Source organism: Salmo salar, chromosome 22, assembly GCF_965601325.2.
Source record: "Salmo salar chromosome 22, fSalSal1, whole genome shotgun sequence".
NCBI classification, from domain to species: domain Eukaryota; kingdom Metazoa; phylum Chordata; class Actinopteri; order Salmoniformes; family Salmonidae; genus Salmo; species Salmo salar.
The window spans coordinates 4,809,977-4,834,862 of NC_138312.1; the positions used below are offsets into that span (position 1 = coordinate 4,809,977).

At 41.6% G+C, this 24,886-nt stretch overlaps 1 protein-coding gene across 1 annotated transcript in view; it reads left to right on the forward strand.

The window, feature by feature from the left end:
* unm_sa1614 (un-named sa1614) overlaps positions 1 to 24,886 on the forward strand; it is a 117,436-nt gene that overhangs the window by 58,835 nt on the left and 33,715 nt on the right. The window contains exons 20-22 of the mRNA XM_045705329.2: positions 5,528 to 5,595; positions 7,487 to 7,588; positions 7,898 to 8,138. Of these exons, the coding sequence (XP_045561285.1) occupies positions 5,528 to 5,595; positions 7,487 to 7,588; positions 7,898 to 8,138 (411 nt within the window). The remainder of the gene's footprint in view (positions 1 to 5,527; positions 5,596 to 7,486; positions 7,589 to 7,897; positions 8,139 to 24,886) is intronic.

Consider the following 24,886-nt stretch of genomic DNA (forward strand, 5'->3'; position numbering starts at 1 on the left):
TTACAGATGCACAATCGAGAGCATCCTGTTGGCCTGTATCACCGCCTGGTACAGCATCTTCTCAAAAACATACGTTTGTCTAGCTGTGTCCAGTCCAGGTGGTGCTTGCACAACATCAATTCACCTCCCAAGTTTAGATAAGAAGAATAACCTAATGCAATGAAAATGATATTCACCTGATGTGCAGGTACTGCTTGAACTGTGGCAGCGGCCTGAAGTACGGAGTCAGGTGTTGTTGCCAGCCATAGTTTTCAACCAGCACCGAACTATCCTCCAGTCCAACCAGCTGTGGGATGTTGACCCCTGTCACAGTGCTGTCCTTCACAACACCAGCAATCTCTGACCAAGTGTTCACTGGTATTTCTGAAGCGCAGCTTGATGAGGCCAAAGCACCAGTCAGGGGGAAGTGAAGGTCGAGACTGGTGGAGCTCGTGCATGATGGTCTGCCAGGCACAATACCAGAGCACAAACCACTACAGTTACGAGGAGTTAAAAAGTAGATGGGACCTGGCCGCATAAGGTCATAAGGATAGTGCACCTGCAAACAACAAAATAACATTAAGTTAATGAAAAGAAAATGTAATGTAAAACATAATATTCTTTTATGCATCGTTATCATGTAAGTTTCACTTAACTACAAATGTGCAGACCAGCAGCACTACATACAGAAACATCATCGTGTAAACTGGAAGTTAAAATGATAACACACAGCCCGACTACACATACCTCTGGAAAATACAGAAATAATGTGAGATCAATAAAAGTAGCGCCAATCATGTTGGAGGTCAATTAAATAATGAAAACGTGTTGTTTATTCTTTACATACCAAGTGTTGTCATCAAATTCCTTGTAGAGACGCCACACTGCTGCTTTTGTCACATTGGATGGCAGCAGCTTTCTACCAAAGTGTTTGTGTCCTGGGTGGCGTCCTGGTAATACTACTGCATTTTCCTCTGCATAGTTGTTGAAGTTCACCACTAGCTGCAAGTCCTCATGCTTCAGGTGTAACTGGTGCTTGCTTGGACCAGCTCTCTTTTTGATGGGAGGCATGAGACCATACTCCTTGTGTGACTGGTGAAGGAGAGTCAGGCGTGTTCTACTGATGCTGAAAGACAAATTCCACATTATTATTCAATAGATTGCCTTAATCACCATCAGACACACCTGGCTAACTTGATGGGTCATGTAATCATCTGGCGAAGTGGAGTCTTTTGTTTAGACATGTAGCTAAACAATGAACCATAATCCTAATCCATAGAGTAATACCAATACAAACCGATTGTCATAGCTAGCTAAAGTTAACCAAATATATTCAATGTTAACTGACTAACATTAGGCTATAACTAGCAATGCGTGATGGCATTCTGAGAACATTACGTTTATGATCTGTGTGTAGTAATGTTAGCTAGCGAGCCAGCCATTTTACACCAGCTAGCTAGCTAATAGTAAGCTTTAACTTGCAATGAAAACAACTTTCTGACAAAATTAGAAACGTATAATATCTGTAGCTGGACTCTTACCAGTATACATGGATGAATGCTTCACAGCAGACTGCAACCCCTTTCATTAAATAAGACGTTGTTTCCGTTTTGTTTGTACAGCTTGCTTGGCCTGTTGTTGTGTCAAGTCAATCTGGGTCACACTGACCGTGTGCAATACCGTAAGAATAATTGTAAGTTTTAACCCCCACCCAAACTCTGACCATTTTACTTGCCCTAGCAGAGCTGTTTTCATGTTATCCAGAGCGTTGGTGACTGTAACTGTGCCTCTGGCAACAATTTAATTATGCTTTTTTGCCGACATTTACTAACACAGGCCATATTCAACCGGTGATGAGTGTTTGAAAAGTCATCAGTTATTCTGCCCTCTGGCACGCTCAGACGAGAGTGCTCTGAAACAGTTGTTGCAGTGATGTTCTATTGAAATGGATACTTGCATAGTTGAGTCTATTTGTTACATTTTACTATGCAATACATAAAAAAGCCACATTAGACAGGATTACCTACACAAACTGACCAGCTCAAATAGACAGAAGTGTGCTATATGGCAGTCCAATCCAAACTCATCTCTCGGCATGTCCAGCCCACTCATTATCTCAGCCAATCATGGGTAGCGAAAGGTTGCTGACATTTTCTGTGGCTAAACCAACTGGGCTCGTAATTTAACAATTTTATTTGTATTTACAGATGGCATACAAGTTTGTTATGAAGGCACATGTTCGAGAAGGCATTTCTGCCCCAAAAAACATTTTGATAAAAAATAGTTTACGTTCAAACGGCTCTCCTTTAAAGTAGTGACCCGCGACACATGCCTAGTTTCCTGAAATGGGTCACCAATGTGAGAATGCTTTTCATTTATTACAGCTCAGTGTTCAACACCATAGTGCCCACAAAGCTCATCACTAAGCTAAGGACCCTGGGACTAAACACCTCCCTTTACAACTGGATCCTGGACTTCCTGACGGACCTCCCCCAGGTAGTAGGGGTAGGCAACAACACATCTTCCACACTCACGACGCAAGAAGTGGTAGTCCTGATCACCAACAATGATAAGACTGCCTATAGGGAGGAGGTCAGAGACCTGGCAGTGTGGTGCCAGGACAACAACCTCTCCCTCAGTGTGAGCAAGACAAAGGAGCTGATCTTGGACTACAGGAAAAGGAGGGTCAATCAGGCCCCCATTAACCCACTCCACTACAGCCCGATCGATGTTAAGATTTTCAAGTTCCTTGGTGTCCACATCACCAACAAACTATCATGGTCCAAACACACCAAGACCGTCGTGAAGAGGGCAGAGACTGAAAAGATTTGGCATGGGTCCCCAGATCCTCAAAAGGTTCTACAGCTGCACCATCAAGAGCACCCTGACCGGTTGCAACACCTCCTGGTATGGCAACTGCTCGGCATCCGACCATAAGGCGCCACAGAGGGTAGTGCATACAACCCAATACATCACTGTGCCCAAGTTTCCTGCCATCCAGGACCTATATACTAGGCGGTGTCCAGAGGAAGGCCCATAAAATTGTCAGACTCCAGTCACCAAAGTCATAGACTGTTCTCTCTGCTACTGTACGGCAAGTGGTTCCGGAGTGCCGGGTCCAAAAGGCTCCTTAACAGCTTCTACACCCAAGCCATAAGACAATTAATAAAATTGCCACCGGACTATTTACGTTAACCCCCTGTGTATAGCCTCGTTATTGTTATGTAATCTTATTGTGTTTTATTTTATATTTTACTTTAGTTTACTTAGAAAATATTTTCTTAACTCTATTTCTTGAACTGCATTGTTGGTTAACCTCTTACATCTAGACGTTCCGCTAGCGGAACACCTGCTCCAATATCAAATGATAGGCGTGGCGCGAATTACAAATTCCTCAAAAATACAAAAACTTCAATTTTTCAAACATATGACTATTTCACAGCATTTTAAAGACAAGACTCTCCGAATATCTAACCACACTGTCCGATTTCAAAAAGGCTTTACAGCGAAAGCAAAACATTAGATTATGTCAGCAGAGTACCCAGCCAGAAATAATCAGACACCCATTTTTCAAGCTAGCATATAATGTCACAAAAACCCAGAAGACAGCTAAATGCAGCACTAACCTTTGATGATCTTCATCAGATGACACACCTAGGACATTATGTTATACAATACATGCATGTTTTGTTCAATCAAGTTCATATTTATATCAAAAAACAGCTTTTTACATTAGCATGTGACGTTCAGAACTAGCATACCCCCCGCAAACTTCCGGGGAATTTACTAACAATTTACTAAATTACTCACGATAAACGTTCACAAAAAGCATAACAATTATTTTAAGAATTATAGATACAGAACTCCTCTATGCACTCGATATGTCCGATTTTAAAATAGCTTTTTGGTGAAATCACATGTTGCAATATTCTAAGTACATAGCCCAGCCATCACGGGCTAGCTATTTAGACACCCGGCAAGTTTAGCCTTCACCAAATTCAGATTTACTATAACAAAAATGTTATTACCTTTGTTGTCTTCGTCAGAATGCACTCCCAGGACTGCTACTTCAATAACAAATGTTGGTTTGGTCCCAAATAATCCATCGTTATATCCGAATAGCGGCGTTTTGTTCGTGCGTTCCAGAAACTATCCGAAATGGTAAATCAGGGTCGTGCGCATGGCGCAATTCGTGACAAAAAAATTCTAAATATTCCATTACTGTACTTCGAAGCACGTCAACCGCTGTTTAAAATCAATTGTTATGCAATTTATCTCGTAAAAAAGCGATAATATTCCGACCGGGAATCTCCTTTTCGGCAAACAGAGGAAAAATCACAAAGACGGGGGGCGGCCAGTGCACGCGCCTAAGCCCACAGTCCCTTGATCGGCCACTTGAGAAAGGCGATAATGTGTTTCAGCCTGGGGCTGGAATGATGACATTCAGGTTTTTCCCGGGCTCTGAGCGCACATGGAAGACGTAGGAAGTGTCACGTTAGATTCCTGTAAAGGAATCTCTCAGGTTTTGACCTGCCATTTGAGTTCTGTTATACTCACAGACACCATTCAAACAGTTTTAGAAACTTTGGAGTGTTTTCTATCCAAAGCCAATAATTATATGCATATTCTAGTTACTGGGCAGGAGTAGTAACCAGATTAAATCGGGTACGTTTTTTATCCAGCCGTGAAAATACTGCCCCCTAGCCATAACAGGTTAAGGGCTTGTAAGTAAGCATTTCATGGTAAGGTCTACCTGTTGTATTTGGCGCATGTGACAAAATGTGATTTGATGGATATCTCATTGGAGTGTGTTAAGTCTCTATATCCACTTTTTGTTGCATTTTCATTTCGAGAGGTCAATGGAGATTTTTTATTTTTCTGCCTTGGGTTTCTCAATGAAGAGCAGCATCAAATCCAAAGAGCATTTATTCAAGACATGTTTTCATTTGCGCAAAAACTCTTCATAATTTGAGCCAAAAGCTGGGGCTTTGTGAATCCGTAAACACCTCTGTATGTGTTTCTAAGTCAATAGTATGTCTAGGAGCTCAATACTCATATTTTTTTGTGGATTCTGCACATTCAGGTACTTGTGCCAAGTCATTGAACAGGGAGTGCGGTAGGAGAATGTTTTGTGCTTATTAATCAGTAAAGGATAAAGGTTCTGAGCGTTCTGACGTACTAGCTCTGATTTCAGCAAACTAAGTCATTCTTCATTAATTAAAGTATATTCCAACAATAGTGGTAGATCCTCCTTTATGGTTAGTCAGAAATTGTGAGCGGCGTCAGGCCAGATGGACTGCCAAAATGCCAATAAATAGGTACGCGTTCAGGTGGGCCTTCAGCAAACAAAAGAAAGGAGGGGTGCTCAACAACAACTGACAAAAATCATGAGAATGGCTTACCAAGAAAAAACTGTATTGCATTGTTGTGTTGTGCCACATGACAATGAAGGCTTCATATATTGTGGCTCTCCATACAAGTGGTTGTTGTGCCAGCCATTAATGCTTGATGATGATCCCAGCTGTGCTCTTTGTTGTTTCTCTCTCAGAGAATGAGGTGGGTGAGACTGGGCTGGATATTGCTAGCAGATTAAAGAACACGCACTGTGAGGAGCTGGTGAGTCCACCCTGACTACAGCTGACTCACAACTACACTGTTCAAGGACTAGGCGCTTTGAGTAATTAACTAAACCTCATTATTCATAGCCGGCAGCACCTCCTTGTCAATATATATTTTTTCTCCTTAGTCTGTGGACACCAAAGGAATCTTGATTTATTTTGTATTGATAGATTGATTTCCATAGCGTAGACAAAAAATGTATAAATTGCTTTGTGCAGAGGCAGTGAAGGTTCCAGTCCAAATTCATGCTATCACCAATGTGATATATATATTTATATATACACTGTGTGCACAATTATTAGGCAAGTCAGTATTTTGACCATATCATCATTATGCATATTTCCGAACTCCAAGAATGCTTATTGGATTTAAGCATATCAGGTGATGTGTATTTGTGTAATGAGGGAGGGTGTGGCCTAAGGAGATCAACACCCTATATCAAGGTGTGTATAATTATATCGCAGCTTCTTTTCCTCAGGCAAAATTGGCCAAAAAATAGATTTAACTGACTCTGAAAAGTCAAAAATTGTAAAAAGTATTTCAGAAGAATGCAGCACTCTTGAAATTGCTAAGATATTGGGGCGTGATCACAGAACCATCAAACGTTGTGTTGCAAATAGTCAACAGGGTCGCAAGAACCGTGTTGAGAAAAAAAGACGCAAATTAACTGCCAAAGATTTGAGAAGAATCAAACGTGAAGCTACCAGGAACCCATTATCCTCCAGTGCTGTCATATTCCAGAACTGCAACCTACCTGGAGTGCCCAGAAGTACAAGGTGTTCAGTGCTCAGAGACATGGCCAAGGTAAGGACGGCTGAAACCCGACCACCACTGAACAAGACACATAAGTCGAAACGTCAAGACTGGGCCAAGAAATATCTGAACACAGATTTTTCAAAGGTTTTATGGACTGATGAGAGTGACTCTTGACGGACCAGATGGATGGGCCCGTGGCTGGATCAGTAACGGGCACGGAGCTCCACTTCGACTCAGACGCCAGCAAGGTGGAGGTGGGGTACTGGTATGGGGTGGTATTATTAAAGATGAGCTAGTTGGACCTTTTTGGGTTGAAGATGGACTCAAACTCAACTCCCAAACCTACTGTCAGTTTTTAGAAGACACTTTCTTCAAGCAGTGGTACAGGAAAAAGTCTGCATCTTTCAAGAAGACCATGATTTTTATGCAGGTCAATGCTCCATCGCATGCTTCGAAGTACTCCACTGCGTGGCTAGCCAGTAAAGGCCTTAAAGATGAAAGAATAATGACATGGCCCCCTTCCTCACCTGACCTAAACCCTATTGAGAACTTGTGGTCCCTTCTTAAACGGACGATTTACGGTGAAGGAAAACAGTACACCTCTCTGACTAGTGTCTGGGAGGCTGTGGTTGCTGCTGCACAAAAAGTTGATTGTCAACAGATCAAGAAACTGACAGACTCCATGGATGGAAGGCTTATGACTGTTATTGAAAAGAAGGGTGGCTATATTGGTCACAGATTTTTTTTTGGAAATGTCAGAAATGTTTATTTATACATTTTGAGTTTTCTCACTTTAACAGATCAAAAATAAACAAGTGAGATAGGGAACTTTAAGTTTTTCATTTAGTTGCATAATAATTCTGCACACTAATAGTTGCCCAATAATTGTGCACACATAGATATTCTCCAAAGAAAGCCAAAACCTCACTTTTACTTTCTTAAATATTCAGGTTTGAGGTTTATTAACATTTTGGATTGACCGAGAGCGCTGTAGTTGTTCAATAATAAAATGAATCCTCAAACATACAACTTGCCTAATAATTGTGCAGACAGTGTAGTATGCAGTGGCTGCGTTTCCATATAGTATGATATATGATGATTGACACGCGGCAATTTTCCTCTTGTGTACCAGATCAACCAGTCCCAGAGTAACCAGTTCAACATGCACGTGGAATACGAGTGGCAGCTGCGTCAGGATGATCTGTACGAGAGTGATGATGACCTGGATGAGAAGGTCAGCAATATTATGGTCGTGTTCATTTGGTACCAAATGGAGAAAAAAACGGAGTAAAACAGGGAGGAACTATTTGGTAAATTAACACTTTTTCTTGTTATTAAATGTTTTTAAATGATTTCAGTTGCATGCCCTAATCAATACGACCCAGTCCTTCACAACTCTATGGTGTCTGCTGCGATCCTGATTCTGAGGTGTTAGTCAGAAAGATAATTTGTAGCAGTCTATTATTATTACTGTCTGTTATGGCTGCTGAGTTTAGAGAGCGAGATGGAGAGTGTGTGTTTTGTTTGTTTGTTACTTACTTAGACAGGTCCAGTAAAGAAGGGCCGCTCTTCTCGGCCCTTGAATCTGTACCAGACTCACACCAGCTCCTCCACCCTGGACCGAGGAGGAGGTGGACTCTTCAGTGTGGGTCGCAGGCTAGCACTGGCCCACAATCAGAAGCGGGAGGTGTACGCCAGTCCTAGCTCTCACACGCGCAGCCTGGACAGCCCCCCGCCCGCCCCACTCTCCTCACCTGCCCCGTCTCTTCCTTCTAGAGTCAAAGGTGAGTCCCACGCCGTCTTCTCTTCTTCAACCCAGACTGTAGTTTTCTAGGATTTAGAACCTGACTATATCTATCCAATATTAATAGTTATGTATGCATTTATCTCTTTGATGAGATAAATGCATAAATAGAGCTGGGATGGCTTTCGATGAACTCTGACTGCTTTCCCAGTTGATGCTACCTGTGTGCCTTTTACCAGGGTGGGTGAGAACCGTGTTTACTCAACCTTTACCAGGGTGGGTCAGAACCGTGTTGTCTCAACCTTAACTAGGGTGTGTGAGAACTGTGTTTCTCAACCTTTAAGTACAGTTGAAGTCAGAAGTTTACATACACCTTAGCCAAATACATTTAAACTCAGTTTTCACAATTCCTGACATTTCATCCTAGTAAAGATTCCCTGTCTTAGGTCAGTTAGGATCACCACTTTATTTTAAGAATGTGAAATGTCAGAATAATAATAGAGAATGATTTATTTCAGCTTTTATTTCTTTCAACACATTCCCAGTGGGTCAGAAGTTTACATACATACACTCAATTAGTATTTGGTAGCATGGCCTTTAAATTGTTTAACTTGGGTCAAATGTTTCGGGCAGCCTTCCACAAGCTTCCCACAATAAGTTGGGTGAATTTTGGCCCATTCCTCATGACAGAGCTGGTGTAACTGAGTCAGGTTTGTTGGCCTCCTTGCTCGCACACACTTTTTCACTTTTTCCCACAAGCCATTTTGCCACAACTTTGGAAGTATGCTTGGGGTCATTGTCCATTTGGAAGACCCATTTGCGACCAAGCTTTAACCTGTTATGGCTAGGGGGCAGTATTTTCACGTCCGGATAAAAAACGTACCCGATTTAATCGGATTATTACTCGTGCCCAGAAACTAGAATATGCATATAATTATTAGTTTTGGATAGAAAACACTCAAGTTTCTAAAACTGTTTGAATGCTGTCTGTGAGTATAACAGAACTCATTTGGCAGGCCAAAACCTGAGAAGATTCTGTACAGGAAGTACCCTGTCTGACCATTTCTTGGCCTTCTTGATTATCTCTATCCAATACAGGGGATCTCTGCTGTTACGTGACACTTCCTACGGCTCCCATGGGCTCTCAGAAGGCGGCAAAAAGCTGAATGATATCGAGGCAGCCCCTGGCTGAAAAACATTAGCGCGTTTGGATAGTGGCCGGTCACAGTACTATGAGACTCAGGCTCGTGCACGAGTCGACCCCATGTTTTTATTTTCGTTCGTCTCTGAACCTAAACAGAGATTCTCGGTCGGAATATTATCGCTTTTTTACGAGAAAAATGGCATAAAAATTGATTTTAAACAGCGGTTGACATGCTTCGAAGTACGGTAATGGAATATTTAGAATTTTTTTGTCACGAAATGCGTTGTGCGCGTGACCCTTATTTACACTTCGGATAGTGTCTTGAACGCACGAACAAAACGCCGCTATTTGGATATAACTATGGATTATTTTGAACCAAACCAACTTTTGTTATTGAAGTAGAAGTCCTGGGAGTGCATTCTGACGGAGAACAGCAAAGGTAATAACATTTTTCTTATAGTAAATCTGACTTTGGTGAGTGCTAAACTTGCTGGGTGTCTAAATAGCTAGCCCTGTGATGCCGGGCTATCTACTTAGAATATTGCAAAATGTGCTTTCACTGAAAAGCTATATTAAAATCGGACATATCGAGTGCATAGAGGAGTTCTGTATCTATAATTCTTAAAATAATTGTTATGTTTTTTGTGAACTTTTATCGTGAGTAATTTAGTAAATTCAACGGCAGTGTTCGGTCGGAATGCTAGTCACATGCTAGTCACATGCTAATGTAAAAAGCTGTTTTTTGATATAAATATGAACTTGATTGAACAAAACATGCATGTATTGTATAACATAATGTCCTAGGGTTGTCATCTGATGAAGATCATCAAAGGTTAGTGCTGCATTTAGCTGTGGTTTGGGTTTATGTGACATTATATGCTAGCTTGAAAAATAGGTGTCTGATTATTTCTGGCTTGGTACTCTGCTGACATAATCTAATGTTTTGCTTTCGTTGTAAAGCCTTTTTGAAATCGGACAGTGTGGTTAGATAAAGGAGAGTCTTGTCTTTAAAATGGTGTAAAATAGTTATATGTTTGAGAAATTGAAGTAATAGCATTTTTAAGGTATTTGAATATCGCGCCACGGGATTAGACTGGCTGTTGCGTAGGTGGGACGATTTGGTGCCACCTACCCTAGAGAGGTTAACCTCTATGGGCTAGGTGGGACGTGACGGTCCCACCTGCGGTATACACTATTCAACAGCCAGTGAAATAGCATGGCACGAAATACAAAACAGCAAAAATCTCAATTTCATTTTCTCAAACAATCAACTATTTTACACCATTTTAAAGATAAGGTTCTTGTTAATCTAACCACATTGTCCGATTTCAAAAAGGCTTTACGGCGAAAGCATAAAATTAGATTATGTTAGGACATAAACTTCACAAGAAAAACCACACAGCCATTTTCCAAGCAAGGACATGCATCACAAAAACCAAAAGTACAGCTAAAATATTCACTAACCTTTGATGATCTTCATCAGATGGCACTCATAGGACTTCATGTTATACAATACATGTATGTTTTGCTCGATAAAGTTCATATTTATATCGAAAAACAGCATTTTACATTGGCGCGTGATGTTCAGAAAATGTATTCCCACCAAATCAATTTACAAAAATACTCATCATAAACGTTGATAACATTTACAACAGTTATTGAAAGAATTATAGATACACTACTCCTTGACGCAACCGCTTTGTCAGCACATTGTTCAATATTCTGAGTACATAGCTCAGCCATCGAAGCAAGCTATACAGCTACCCGCCAAGTTCTGGCATCAACAAAACTCTGAATTAGTATTATAAATATTCTCTTACCTTTGCTGATCTTCGTCAGAATGCACTCCGAGGACTCCTACTTCCACAAGAAATGTTCGTTTTGTTCGAAATACTCCATATTTATGTCCAAATACCTCCGTTTTGTTCATGCGTTCAGATCACTATCCAAAGGCATAACGCGCGAGTGTAAATCAGGACACGAAAAGTCAAAATGTTCCATTACCGGTCGTAGAAACATGTCAAACGTTGTTTACAATCAATCCTTAGGGTATTTTTTTACATAAAACGTTAGGCCTCTCTTCATAAATGGTAAAACCATCCTAAAGAGCTTACGAAATATACCTCCTATCCCCGAACCATACATGGTAGGGGTTCCATGATAACCGGGTAATCCATTACCCACTTGATCAACATAGTATGAGACATAGCGGTTATAATACATGTTTTTCATCATCTGCTCCACCATCCTTCTTGCCTCTCTGATGTACAGTAACATTAATGAGCCCCTTTCAAATAACAAGAACATTTCATTTTCATTTTGCATTTTATTTTTGCTAACATTTTTTAAGTATTATGTATCCATACAATTCAGGGTACGTAGCAGGATATTACTACCCGTTTTCTCAATGACCCATGCATGCAACACCTTGCATACTTGGTTTACATTTACAGGCTTATATCGCTGAATTTTTAAGACACATACATCCGTTATATAAGTATATAAACAACAAATATGATACATGTTACAATTAAATGATGTTTCAAACAAATAAACTAAATTCTTAGACAAGGATATTTCTAGTTCTTCAGAATCATCCACAAGACGGGATACCAGTTGTGCCCATTGTAGAGTCTCCCCCGTATGTTTTACATGACTCATGATTTGTTCCATTTAGCACACGCTCTGCATTAAACCCTGTATTGTGGGTTGTGTAGAGCGATACATTCTTCACTTTATTTTCAATAATTTGCTGCATAGCATTTGTAAATTCTCTCAAAAGAAAAAATGTATTTATTCTCTCTAACATCATATGCATATAGTTACCCATTGCTTTATATCTAAATAAAAAAATATATATTGTTACTTGTTCTCTTGGGGTTTATTGAGCCAGAAAGTCACCACATCAGCCACCAAAGCTTCCTTGTATTTGTTGTCGTCCACCAGTGCGTGCCTGATTTCTTTGAGTTTCTCATGGATGTAGACCACCTCCTTCAGTTCATATAGGAAAGCCTCGGTTACACCGTAAACCCTGGGAATAGATGGCACAAGACCCATAGACTCCAGGGCTCTGACATCGATTGGTATAAAGCGGCAGGACCACAGTCTTTTCACCAGCTCCTCAAAGTGGTTGAAGAAGTAGTACTTGGGTGGGTCATATAAACACGGATGTCGTCGTTGGCTGGGGTGATTGATCACACAACCGTGGCATTTTTCTCTTATATACTCTCCAATCACCACATCTAAACGTGCGGCTACAGAGGCCTTGATGGTGTCCACAAAAATAGTACTGACCACCCCATCAAACACATCCTCAGGCGGTGTACATGTAGGGGGTGTTGGGGGGCTTGCCTGAGGGGAGTACAAAGGAGGGCTGTGAGGCATAGAGTCCTTAGGGTCTGGTACCCATGACGTATCGGAGTCCTGATATGGTATATGAATATCCATGGTATATGCTGAAATGAAGAACCGGAGGCTTTATGGTCACCCCTTTTATTGTTGAACCATTCCTTTGGTATCGGGGCATGGTTAACGTTTTTTTCAGGGGATGACCCTTCTGAGGATGACCCTTCTGGGGGTACCTTTGAATCATAATCCTTAGGATTCATATATATCATGCACTTCCTTAGTTTAACAATACTCTGCCATTGTTGGCTCTGTACAAAAAGAGCATCCACTAACTCTAACATTTTCAATTCCGTTATAGCCCAACTTTTAAAAGGAATAAGCATACGCAACCTAAAATCCCCAGTCAGTCCACCATCACGGATGTTATCGTTGCGGATTTTCTCGTTGCTGATATAGAACTCCACGCACCCACATGGAAGTCGATTCTTTCTTTGTATTTTCACCCTATGAAATATTCTTCCTGAAGAGTCAGGGGCACCTTCCCAACGGGTCTCGTAGCCCGTGAACAAGCTATTCCCCTTTGTGATAACTCTGTTCGGGACACACCACCTTGCGAAACACATGCCAGTCTTCAAGCCTGTAGTCCACTCCTAAAGTCTGGTCTGTATATTCTTCTCCTTCGGCTACGGTATAGAGTTTCACTCTACAGGCCAGGTAATCAAACAGATAACCCCATAGTTGTCCATTAGACATCAACACTTGATCTTTCAACACAGTTGCGGGCGGTATTTGGGTTCTATAAATATTTAGAAAATGCTTTTTTGGCGCATCGTATATTGACGCTTTATACTCTTCCCTTTCTCTATGTTTTAACCGGGGTCCTGCTTCCGTTGTTAAGGTCATCATGTGTGTGTCAGCGATCAAAAAATCCATGTTTAATTTCTTCTTTGTTCTGGGTTTTATCTCTCGAGGTCGTTCTTAGTGTTGAGGCCATGTGTTGAGGGTTTATCTCTGTCGGCGCGATGCATGGAGAAACCTGGTGGCTGAACCGATTACGACAACCTATCCTGAGAGAGCCATGTTTCCGTGAAACAGAGGATTTTACAATCTCTGATGTCTCTCTGGAAGGCAACCCTTGCTCGAATTTTGTCTACCTTGTTGTTAAAAGACGAGACATTGGCGAGTAGTATTCTCAGGAGCGGTGGGCGATGTGCACGTCTAAGGAGCCTGTCCAGGAGGCCGCTCCGTCTGCCCCTGGGTCGGCTTCCTGGATTAGATCCATTGTCCTGGGTGGTGGTCCAAACACAGGATCCGCTTCAGGAAAGTCGTATTCCTGGTTATAATGTTGGTAAGTTGATGTCGCTCTTATATCCAATAGTTCTTCCCAGCTGTATGTAATAAGACTTAAGATTTCCTGGGGTAAGAATGTAAGAAATAATACATAAGCAAAATACTGCATAGTTTCCTAAGAACTCGAAGCGAGGCAGTCATCTCTGTCGGCGCCATCTTGTTGGCACGTAGAAATCGTATGTCCTCCGTTGCAACAATCACTACCGAGTTCCAAACTGCCTTTGGAAGCAATGTTCGTCGGGAGCTTCATGAAATGGGTTTCATTGGCAAAGCAGCCGCACACAAGCCTGGGATTACCATGCACAATGTATGGAGTGGTGTAAAGGTCACCGCCATTGGACTCTGGAGCAGTGCAAAAAGTTATCTGGAGTGATGAATGACGCTTCACCATCTGGCAGTCCGACGGACTAATCTGGGTTTGGCGGATGCCAGGAGAACACTACCTACCCGAATGTATAGTGCCAACTGTAAAGTTTGGTGGAGGAGGAATCATTTTCTGGGACTGTTTTTCATGGTTTCCCTTAGTTCCAGTAAAGGGATGTTTTTACGCTACACCGTACAATGACAATCTAGACGATTCTGTGCTTTTAACTTTGTTGCATCAGTCTGGGAAAGGCCCTTTTCTGTTTCAACATGACAATTTCTCTGTGCACAAAGCGAGGTCCATACAGAAATGGTTTGTAAAGATCGGTGTGGAAGAACTTGACTGGCCTGCACAGATCCCTGACATCAACCCCATCGAACACCTTTGGAATGAATTGGAACACCGACTGCGAGCCAGGCCAAATTGCCCAATATCAGTGCCCAACCTCACTAATGCTCTTGTGGCTGAATGAAAGCAAGTCTCCGCAGCAATTTTCCAACATCTAGTGGAAAGCCTTCCCGGGAGAGTGGAGGCTGTTATAGAAGCAAAAGGGGGGCCAACTCCATTTAATGCCCATGATTTTGGAATGAGATGTTCTACGAGCAGGTATCCACATACATTTGGTCATGTAGTGTACACCTGTATGCAGATGGCACTGTTGTGTATGCTATTGCCCCCACGGTTGACCAGGCTTTCTCGGAGCTTGAGTTGAGTTTATTTTTTTTATTTTTTACAGGGACAGTGCACAGTAATCAACATTTCAGTAAAAGTGCTGGTTTTAGCCAGCCGGCTAATTTTCAACTGCAGTCCCTGGGCAGGTTATTAAAAACAATTACAATACAGACAATCAATGAGCAGTGAGCACACGCAGAGCAACATAGGACAAGCAAGACATAGCATGCAGACAGAGCAACATAGCACAAAAAGCAACAAGACAAAATCCATAAAGGCAACAAAGTGTTTCCACACCTCACAAGATACAGACAACATGGAAAGCGGCAATACACAACTAGGGATTATGTTCACAAATCTGATTGACCTTTAGCCATGTCTTCATGTTTTTTGTGAAAGTGTGATAGGTGGTGCAGTTATGAATTATAGATACAGAACTCCTTTATGCAATCGCTATGTCAGATTTTAAAATAGCTTTTCGCCGAAAGCACATTTTGCAATATTCTGAGTGCATAGCTCGGCCATCACAGGCTAGCTATTCAGACACCCGCCAACTTCGGGGCTCACTAAACTCAGAATTACTATTAGTAAAATTGGACTACCTTTGCTGTTCTTCGTCAGAATGCACTCCCAGGACTTCTACTTCAACAACAAATGTTGTTTTGGTTCCAAATAATCCATAGTTATATCCAAATACCTCCGTTTTTTTGTTCGTGTGGTCAGGTCACTATCCAAAGGGTAACGCGCGAGCGCATTTCGTGACAAAAATTCAAAATGATCCTTTACCGTACTTAGAAGCATGTCAAACGCTGTTTAAAATCAATTTTTATGCTATTTTTCTCGTAAAATAGCGATAATATTACAACTGGACAACGTTGTATTCATTCAAAGAGGGAAAGAAAAAAATGGCGAGGTCTCGTGAACACGCATCTCCAGTCTCTCTGTCACCAGGCAGTCCACTGACAAACTCTGCTGCTGTTATCTGCCCAGAGACAGGAGACGCGTCAATCTGGTTTCTGGAGGCTTTAGAGAGCCAATGGAAGCCTTAGAAAGTGTCACGTAACAGCACAGATAGTGTAATTTCGATAGAGATGCATCAGAAGGACTACAAATTGTCAGACAGGCCACTTCCTGCATGGAATCTTCTCAGGTTTTTGCCTGCCATATGAGTTCTGTTATACTCACAGACACCATTCAAACAGTTTTAGAACCTTTAGAGTGTTTTCTATCCAAATCTACTAATTACAGTGGGGGGGAAAAGTATTTAGTCAGCCACCAATTGTGCAAGTTCTCCCACTTAAAAAGATGAGAGAGGCCTGTAATTTTCATCATAGGTACACGTCAACCATGACAGACAAAATGAGAAACAAAAATCCAGAAAATCACATTGTAGGCTTTTTTATGAATTTATTTGCAAATTATGGTGGAAAATAAGTATTTGGTCACCTACAAACAAGCAAGATTTCTGGCTCTCACAGACCTGTAACTTCTTCTTTAAGGTGCTCCTCTGTCCTCCACTCGTTACCTGTATTAATGGCACCTGTTTGAAATTGTTATCAGTATAAAAGAGACCTGTCCACAACCTCAAACAGTCACACTCCAAACTCCACTATGGCCAAGACCAAAGAGCTGTCAAAGGACACCAGAAACAAAATTGTAGACCTGCACCAGGCTGGGAAGACTGAATCTGCAATAGGTAAGCAGCTTGGTTTGAAGAAATCAACTGTGGGAGCAATTATTAGGAAATGGAAGACATACAAGACCACTGATAATCTCCCTCGATCTGGGGTTCCACGCAAGATCTCACCCTGTGGGGTCAAAATGATCACAAGAACGGTGAGCAAAAATCCCAGAACCACACGGGGGGACCTAGTGAATGACCTGCAAAGAGCTGGGACCAAAGTAACAAAGCCTACCATCAGCAAGGGCATTGAAGATGAAACGTGGCTGGGTCTTTCAGCATGACAATGATCCCAAACACACTGCCCGGGCAACGAAGGAGTGGCTTCGTAAGAAGCATTTTAAGGTCCTGGCGTGGCCTAGCCAGTCTCCAGATCTCAACCCCATAGAAAATCTTTGGAGGGAGTTGAAAGTCCGTGTTGCCCAGCGACAGCCCCAAAACATCACTGCTCTAGAGGAGATCTGCATGGAGGAATGGGCCAAAATACCAGCAACAGTGTGTGAAAACCTTGTGAAGACTTACAGAAAACGTTTGACCTGTGTCATTGCCAACAAAGGGTATATAACAAAGTATTGAGATAAACTTTTGTTATTGACCAAATACTTATTTTCCACCATAATTTGCAAATAAATTCATAAAAAATCCTACAATGTGATTTTCTGGATTTTTGTTTCTCATTTTGTCTGTCATAGTTGACGTGTACCTATGATGAAAATTACAGGCCTCTCTCATCTTTTTAAGTGGGAGAACTTGCACAATTGGTGGCTGACTAAATAGTTTTTTCCCCACTGTATATATGCATATTCTCGTCTCTGCATATTCTTGTTTCTGGGCAAGAGCAGTAACCAGTTTGAATTGGGTACGTTTTTTTATCCGGCCGTGAAAATACTGCCCCCTAGCCCAGACAGGTTAAGGGAACTATACAGTGGCAGACCTTGTGGATCTGCTGTCATATGTTTGGGTTTTCTGTTTAACAAAAGTACTGAGTGGAGGGGGAGCCAGACCATTTAGGATCTTGAATACAAGACATGCGTTGGTGTATTGCACAAGATTTTCCCAACTCAGGAGTTCATGCTTTCTGAGGATGTAACAGTGGTGATGGCTATTGGGCTTCCTATCAAGCACTTTGAGAGCCTGTTTGTAGACAGACTGAATGGGTTTTGATGTTGTACAGCAAGCTTGGGCCCAACTAGTCAAGCAGTATGTTAAGTGGGGGAGTATCATAGATTTGAAGTACAGTTTTGCTACCTCTGTAGTCAAACAATTTCGTATAAATCGGAAATTAGCTAGGTTGAATTTTGTTATTTGAATGACCTTTTTCACCTGCTGTTTAAAAGAGAGGTTGGAATCAAGTATGATGCCAAGGTACTTAAAATCAGATAGCACTTGGAGCTTCTCCCCTGACACATAGACATCTGGCTCAGTAGCATCTGTTGCCCTCTTTGTGAAGAACATGCAGACATTTTGTTTCACATTGAGATGCAAACACGAGTCACTGAGCCACTTTGCAACCTGTACCAATACAGTAGTGAGTTCTTGTGCAGCTTGTTGTCTGCTCTTTGCTTGCACATATATCACTGTATCATCTGCATACATTTGAACTTCAGACCCAGTGCAGACAGAAGGCAGATCATTAATGTACAGGCTGAACAGGAGGGGCCCCAGTATTAACCATTGGGGCATGCCCACATCATAGCTAAGAGTGGGCGGCAGCTCATTTCTCACTCTGACACACTGAGTTCTGCCTTCAAGGTCTGATTTCATCCATCTCAAGGCATCGGGGAAAAGTTGAACGTTTGACAATTTTGTGATGAGAACCTCATGGTTAACAGTATCAAAAGCCTTCCTTCGGTCCAGAAACACAGCCCCAACAATGCCCCCTTTTGTCCAACAACGCTCCCTTTGCGTCAATCTGTCTTTATTGCTTTGCAGAAAGCCTTTTTTGAACTGAAGTTGGTACTTAATGTTTAAGTGATTTGGAAAATAACCTGCATTATCTGATGATTTATGCATATATATGACTCATTTCAGGAAACTAGGAGAGGCATTTGAATGTCTACATAGATTTAAAAAAAATATCAACGTTTTTTTTTTTTTTTTGCAGAAAGGCCTTCTGGAACATGTTAACTTTCATGTGCCTCAATAACAAACTTTTATGCCATCTGTAAATACAAATAAAAAGCCTAGTTGGTTTAGCCACGGAAAAGGCAGGAACCTTCCTGCTAGCCATGATTGGACAAGATAATGGTTGGGATAGACATACCGAGAGATTAGTTTGAATTGGCCATTAAGCACAATTCTGTCAATAACATGAGCTCTTTAGTTTGTGTGGGTAATCCTTTCTAACACATTTATTTTGAAAGATGACGCATAACTGCATAAGTGTTGCTAATGCTCTCCACTTTCTGGAGGACTGAGTTTTGAAATCAGTGGAAGAGTCTAGCTAGTTACATTTTCAGATATACATTTCTCATTTTGTCAGTCCTTTTCATTGTAAGTTGAACCGTGCTGTTAGTTAGCTAGCTAGCTAATTTTAGCTGGCTGGCTCGCTAGCTAACATTACGTGTATGATCTGGGTAGTAATGTTATTTGTATCTCAGAGCCATTTTCATTGCTAGTTATAGCTTAATGTTAGCTAACTAGCTAAGATTGAACCTAGCTAGTTGGTTAGCTTTATCTACCAGCAGATTCATGCAGGGGAGTGACATTATGAGTTGGGATTATGGTTAATTGTTTAGCTAGTTATCTACATGTCTAAACAAAATACTCCACTATGCAAGTAACCATTTCACTGTATCGTTTACACCTTCTGTATCCTTTGCATGTGACAAATTAACTTAGATTTTATTTGATTGTGTGTGTGTTAGGTTCTAAATAAACAAGAGTAAAACTTACGGACGACTTGTAAAGCTAAAACCAAGTTTATTCACACACTGGGTCAAACAGCTGAAAAAGACAGATGTTTACGCAAGTACATATATTTATACCCTCTACTGGGCGGAATCAACTCCTTGCACATCTAGACAGCCAATACATCTCTGTTACTAGGCAGTAACTTTAGTGGTTCCTCTCATTGGTGTAGTCATGGCCCTGCCTCCTATGTGTGTATGTCATAGCACTGTTCCTCTTCACTTCATCTGACCTGACCTCTGCCCACATTCCTCATTCCTCCCTAACTCACAGCTTTCCTACCTTATCAGTTACCTGAAACCAGACTGTGGCCCTTCTCATTTCCGTAGGATACCTGAGATTTAACAATAACATGTTCTTCCTGCACTCCCTTTTCTCACGCAGTAGATTTCCATGCCCTCAGTTCTAATATGGTAACATAAATAACGATATTTCATATTTCAAGTTTAGAAGTTAAGAACCAACAGTCCCCCCTTTTTTAACAGTAACTCCATACTGTTATATAAACTTGGAAATCACTTATAAATTAACAAAAAATAAAACATGAACAAAATAATAAAACATGATTAACATTCACAACTGATTTGTATAAACTCAGCAAGAAAAGAAACATCCTTTTTCAGGACTCTATTTTTCAAAGATAATTCGTAAAAATCCAAATAACTTCACAGATCTTCATTGTAAAGGGTTTAAACACTGTTTCCCATGCGTGTTCAATGAACCATAAACAATTAATGAACATTAATGAACGGTTGTTAAGACACGAACAGCTTACAGACGATAGGCAATTAAGGTCACAGTTATGAAAACTCAGGACACTAAAGAGGCCTTTCTACTGACTCTGAAAAACACCAAAAGAAAGATGCCCAGAGTCCCTGCTCATCTGCGTGAACGTGCCTTAGGCATGCTGCAAGGAGGCATGAGGACTGCAGATGTGGCCAGGACAATAAATTGCAATGTCCGCACTGTGAGACGCCTAAGACAGCGCTACAGAGAGACACGAAGGACTGCTGATCATTTTCGCAGTGGCAGACCACGTCTAACAACACCTGCACAGGATCAGTACATCCGAACATCACACCTGCGGGACAGGTATAGGATGGCAACAACAACTGCCTGTGTTACACCAGAAACGCACAATCCCTCCATCAGTGCTCAGACTGTCCGTAATAGGCTGAGAGAAGCTGGACTGAGGGCTTGTAGGCCTGTTGTAAGGCAGGTCCTCACCAGACATCACCGGCAACAACAAACCCACTGTCGCTGGACCAGACAGGACTGGCAAAAAGTGCTCTTCACTGACGAGTCGCGGTTTTGTCTCACCAGGGGTGGTCGGATTTGCGTTTATCATCGAAGGAATGAGCGTTACACCGAAGCCTGTACTCTGGCGCGGGATTGATTTGGAGGAGGAGGGTCCGTCATGGTCTGGGGTGGTGTTTCACAGCATCATCGGACTGAGCTTGTCATTGCAGGCAACCTCAATGCTGTGCGTTACAGGGAAGACATCCTCCTCCCTCATGTGGTACCCTTCCTGCAGGCTCATCCTGACATGACCCTCCAGCATGACAATGCCACCAGCCATTCTGCTCATTCTGTGCGTGATTTCCTGCAAGACAGGCATGTCAGTGTTCTGCCATGGCCAGCGAAGAGCCCGGATCTCAATCCCATTGGAGCACGTCTGGGACCTGTTGGATCGGAGGGTGAGGGCTAGGGCCATTCCCCCCCCCCCCCCAGAAATGTCCGGTAACTTGCAGGTGCCTTGGTGGAAGAGTGGGGTAACATCTCACAGTAAGAACTGGTAAATCTGGTGCAGTCCATGAGGAGGGGAGATGCACTGCAGTACTTAATGCAGCTGGTGGTCACACCATATACTGACTGTTACCTTTGATATTTTGACCCCCCCCCCCCCCCCCCTTTGTTCAGGGACACATTATTCAATTTCTGTTAGTCACATGTCTGTGGAACTTGTTCAGTTTGTCTGTTGAATCTTGTTATGTTCATACAAATATTTTCACATGTTAAGTTTGCTGAAAATAAACGCAGTTGACAGTGAGAGGACGTTTCTTTTTTTTGCTGAGTTTATTTACACTTCTGAGACTTAAGGCCTCTGATCTATAATTACACTATACACACTCTTATTTCCTTCTCTTGTCGAACAACTGATAACATTTCAGCTCTAGCTTTTGACTTTCTCCATTGGTTCCTAAGATAGTTATAGCACGAGACTTGAAAAGCAAAACAAAACACAAAACATAAGTATTAATAATGCGTTAAGCTGTGCAGAATTATATATGTGTAGTAGAGTGATGTTGTTCCCCTAGATTATGCACCAAGTTGCGCACAAGGACAGTTCAAGTAGGCCAGGTCAAGAGGGGATGTTAATAAGTTAATAACAATAATAATAATTCAATGTGTTTTCTTTATTTAATTACAGCAGCATAGTTAATGTTATTTTTCAGTGTACAAACATTTTTTGATATCTATATTGTAAATACACCTAATTGTAAAAGTTTGTATATTTTGGTTTGGTCCATCGCGGGTTATCCGTACTTACGTACCCTTTTATCGTTCTCTTTTGCCGGACCTTCAGCTAGCAAGGTATGTTGTCCTTGGCGCCGTAATTTGGCAATATAAAACTGTGGTAAAGTTACATAAAGTGCTGTTACGCAACTATAGGTTTTGTTACAATGTGAACAATTATAAAGATTTATGTTAACAACTTTCACCAAGCTCGCTAATTAGGGTACCTATTGTAACTTGGGAGTATTTGGGACCGTGTTTGAGTGAGTTGCTATGTGCTCACTCAGGTGCCCGAGACCTGTGACTGCACCGAGGGCTAACATATTGTGTGTTGTCTCTTCGTGTGCAGGTATGTCTTTTATTTTGTTCCGAATATGTTGTATATCATTTTAATTGTATAGTGTGCTGTTGGGCACTGAATGTATGTATGCAGTTCCCGCTCTTTTGCCGGACCTTCAGCTAGCAAGGTGCCCGAGAGCTGTGACTGCACCGAGGGCTAACATATTGTGTTGTCTCTTCGTGTGCAGGTCGAATAAAAATGATTCTACCAACAGAATTCCAGTTGTGGCAGTGTCCTAAATAAAAATACACAACGCAGAACGAACCACGCTACATATGCAAAGAAAAATCGAAGTTTGATGTCATGACGATTCCCACTCTCTCTTCGCCTGACTATGCCTTCGGGATAATTTTCTGCTGGGTGCCACAAAAATGAAGGCCCTAAAAATCCTCATGCTTTCACCAAGGTCTTCCCCCCTGTCAGGCCACAGGTTACAAGAGGTGTTCCCAAGCCAGGTTATGTTCACTTCGCTCCCCATCTCCTCCTTCCTCCATGGCCACCCGATATACACGTGGTGGCCTTAATCAACTTTACCTCATTTTGAGGTAACTCAGCACTGTATATACGTTTCATCATCAATGCCCTCAGAAGATGATATCCCAACAATGCTAGCAAGGTAACCCCTGCTAATTCTAACACTGCCCATGATGCATACTTCACAATACCCCTCATTTGCGCCGTAGTCAAGTTCCATGCCGTTACTATAGCATCCTTCGCCACTACTACCGCTCCTTCAGTTACTGTCCCTACAGCAACCGCCGTGAGAATAGCTATTGCATTGACTCTGTCTCCTGTTCCTGATCTCCTATTGCCTTTGTGGTTCACTGATAGATCTAGGACTGAATCTTTCACATTCTCCCAACTCATAACCGGTTTTCTAGCCACCAACATCTCCAATGTCATCCTACGTTCTGCTACTGTCGGTATGTGTGGATAATGCTCCCCTGTGCTTAGGTTAAGTACACATCTCATCCAAAGGCCGACACCGCACCCCTTTGTGAACACCTGGTTACAGTGTACATTTTAGATCCCAACGGTTGATAAGCAGCTAACTTCTGACACTTTCTGTTTACAGTCACTCAGTCCCAATATTCTGGGAGAGTGTTTGCTGGCTGTTATGAATGTGGGAGAGATTAATGGCGTTGGAAGAGTATCCAACCTTACAAAACTCTGAGTCACATGTTTCTTAAACACACTGCAGGAGATGTGATGCTATTAATACATCGGACTTCCCTTCCGGTGAGGTTGCCTCTTGTATACAGGAATTTGTGTCTATTCTTTCAAGCGTTGTACAGGCCTTTTTTTATAACCTTTTATTTTGTTGACTTTGATTGTATTGCATATATACCTGACCCAGAGTTGGCTCTGAACCACTTCTCAAATGTTTTCAATTGTATTGTAGATAAACATGCTCCCTTTAAAAACTGAGAATTAAAAATAAGTATTTCCCTTGGTTCAGTCCAGAGCTACCTGAAGTCATACACAACAAAGATGCTGCCTGGGCCAAAGTTAGATTCACAGACTCGGGCCCAGGCTGGCAGTCTTTCAGGTGATTGAGAAATCCGTGTGTAAAACTAGTTAAAAAATATCAATCAGATTATTATGTTAATACACTATTTGAATGTACAAGCAGCTACATTTTGGAAAGCTGTTACGTCACTGAAGGGTTGGGTGTCTCCTCTTATCTCCCAAAAGAAATTCATTTAGGTTCTGGCCCTATTACTGAAAAAATTGATATCATGAATGCATTTAATCACAATTTTATCTCTGCAGGCTATATATTTGAATGTATTTCAAAGCCAGCCCTTGAAAAGAGTAGTTTGGATGTTATTGCTGGTTTAGTAGCCCACCTTTTTTATTTAACATTGTTATCAGGAAGTATTCCAAAAGCATGGAAATCCGCGTATGTGCTGCCACTCCATAAATCATCTTGACAACGCCCCATTTCAAGACTACCTCGTTTAGCTAAGATTCTTGAAAATTTGGTTTATGTACAACTTTGGTCCTTTTTATCTGATAATTGTATTCTTAATATAAACCAGGGTTTAGGCCTGGGCATAGTACTACCACAGCAACCACGATAGTTTTAAATTATCTTGTCAATGTCTTGGATGCTAAAAAGAGCTGTGCTGCCTTGTATATTGACCTGTCAAAGGTGTTCGACACAGTTGATTTTTCTGTTTTACTAAGTTATCAAGAATAGACCTGGAATGGTTTCAGAATTATTTTAGTGACAGTACTCAGGCCATCTTGACAGATGGGGGTTAAATCTTAATTTCTTGAGATTCACAAAGGTCTTCCTCAGGATTTGATTTTGGGTCCATTATTGTTCACCTTGTATATTAATGAAATAGGAAGCAGTGTTAATACTTGTAACATTCATCTCTATGCAGATGACACAGTGTTATATTCCTGTGCCACCTCAGTGCAGCAGGCCATTCGTGAACTTCAGCATGACTTAA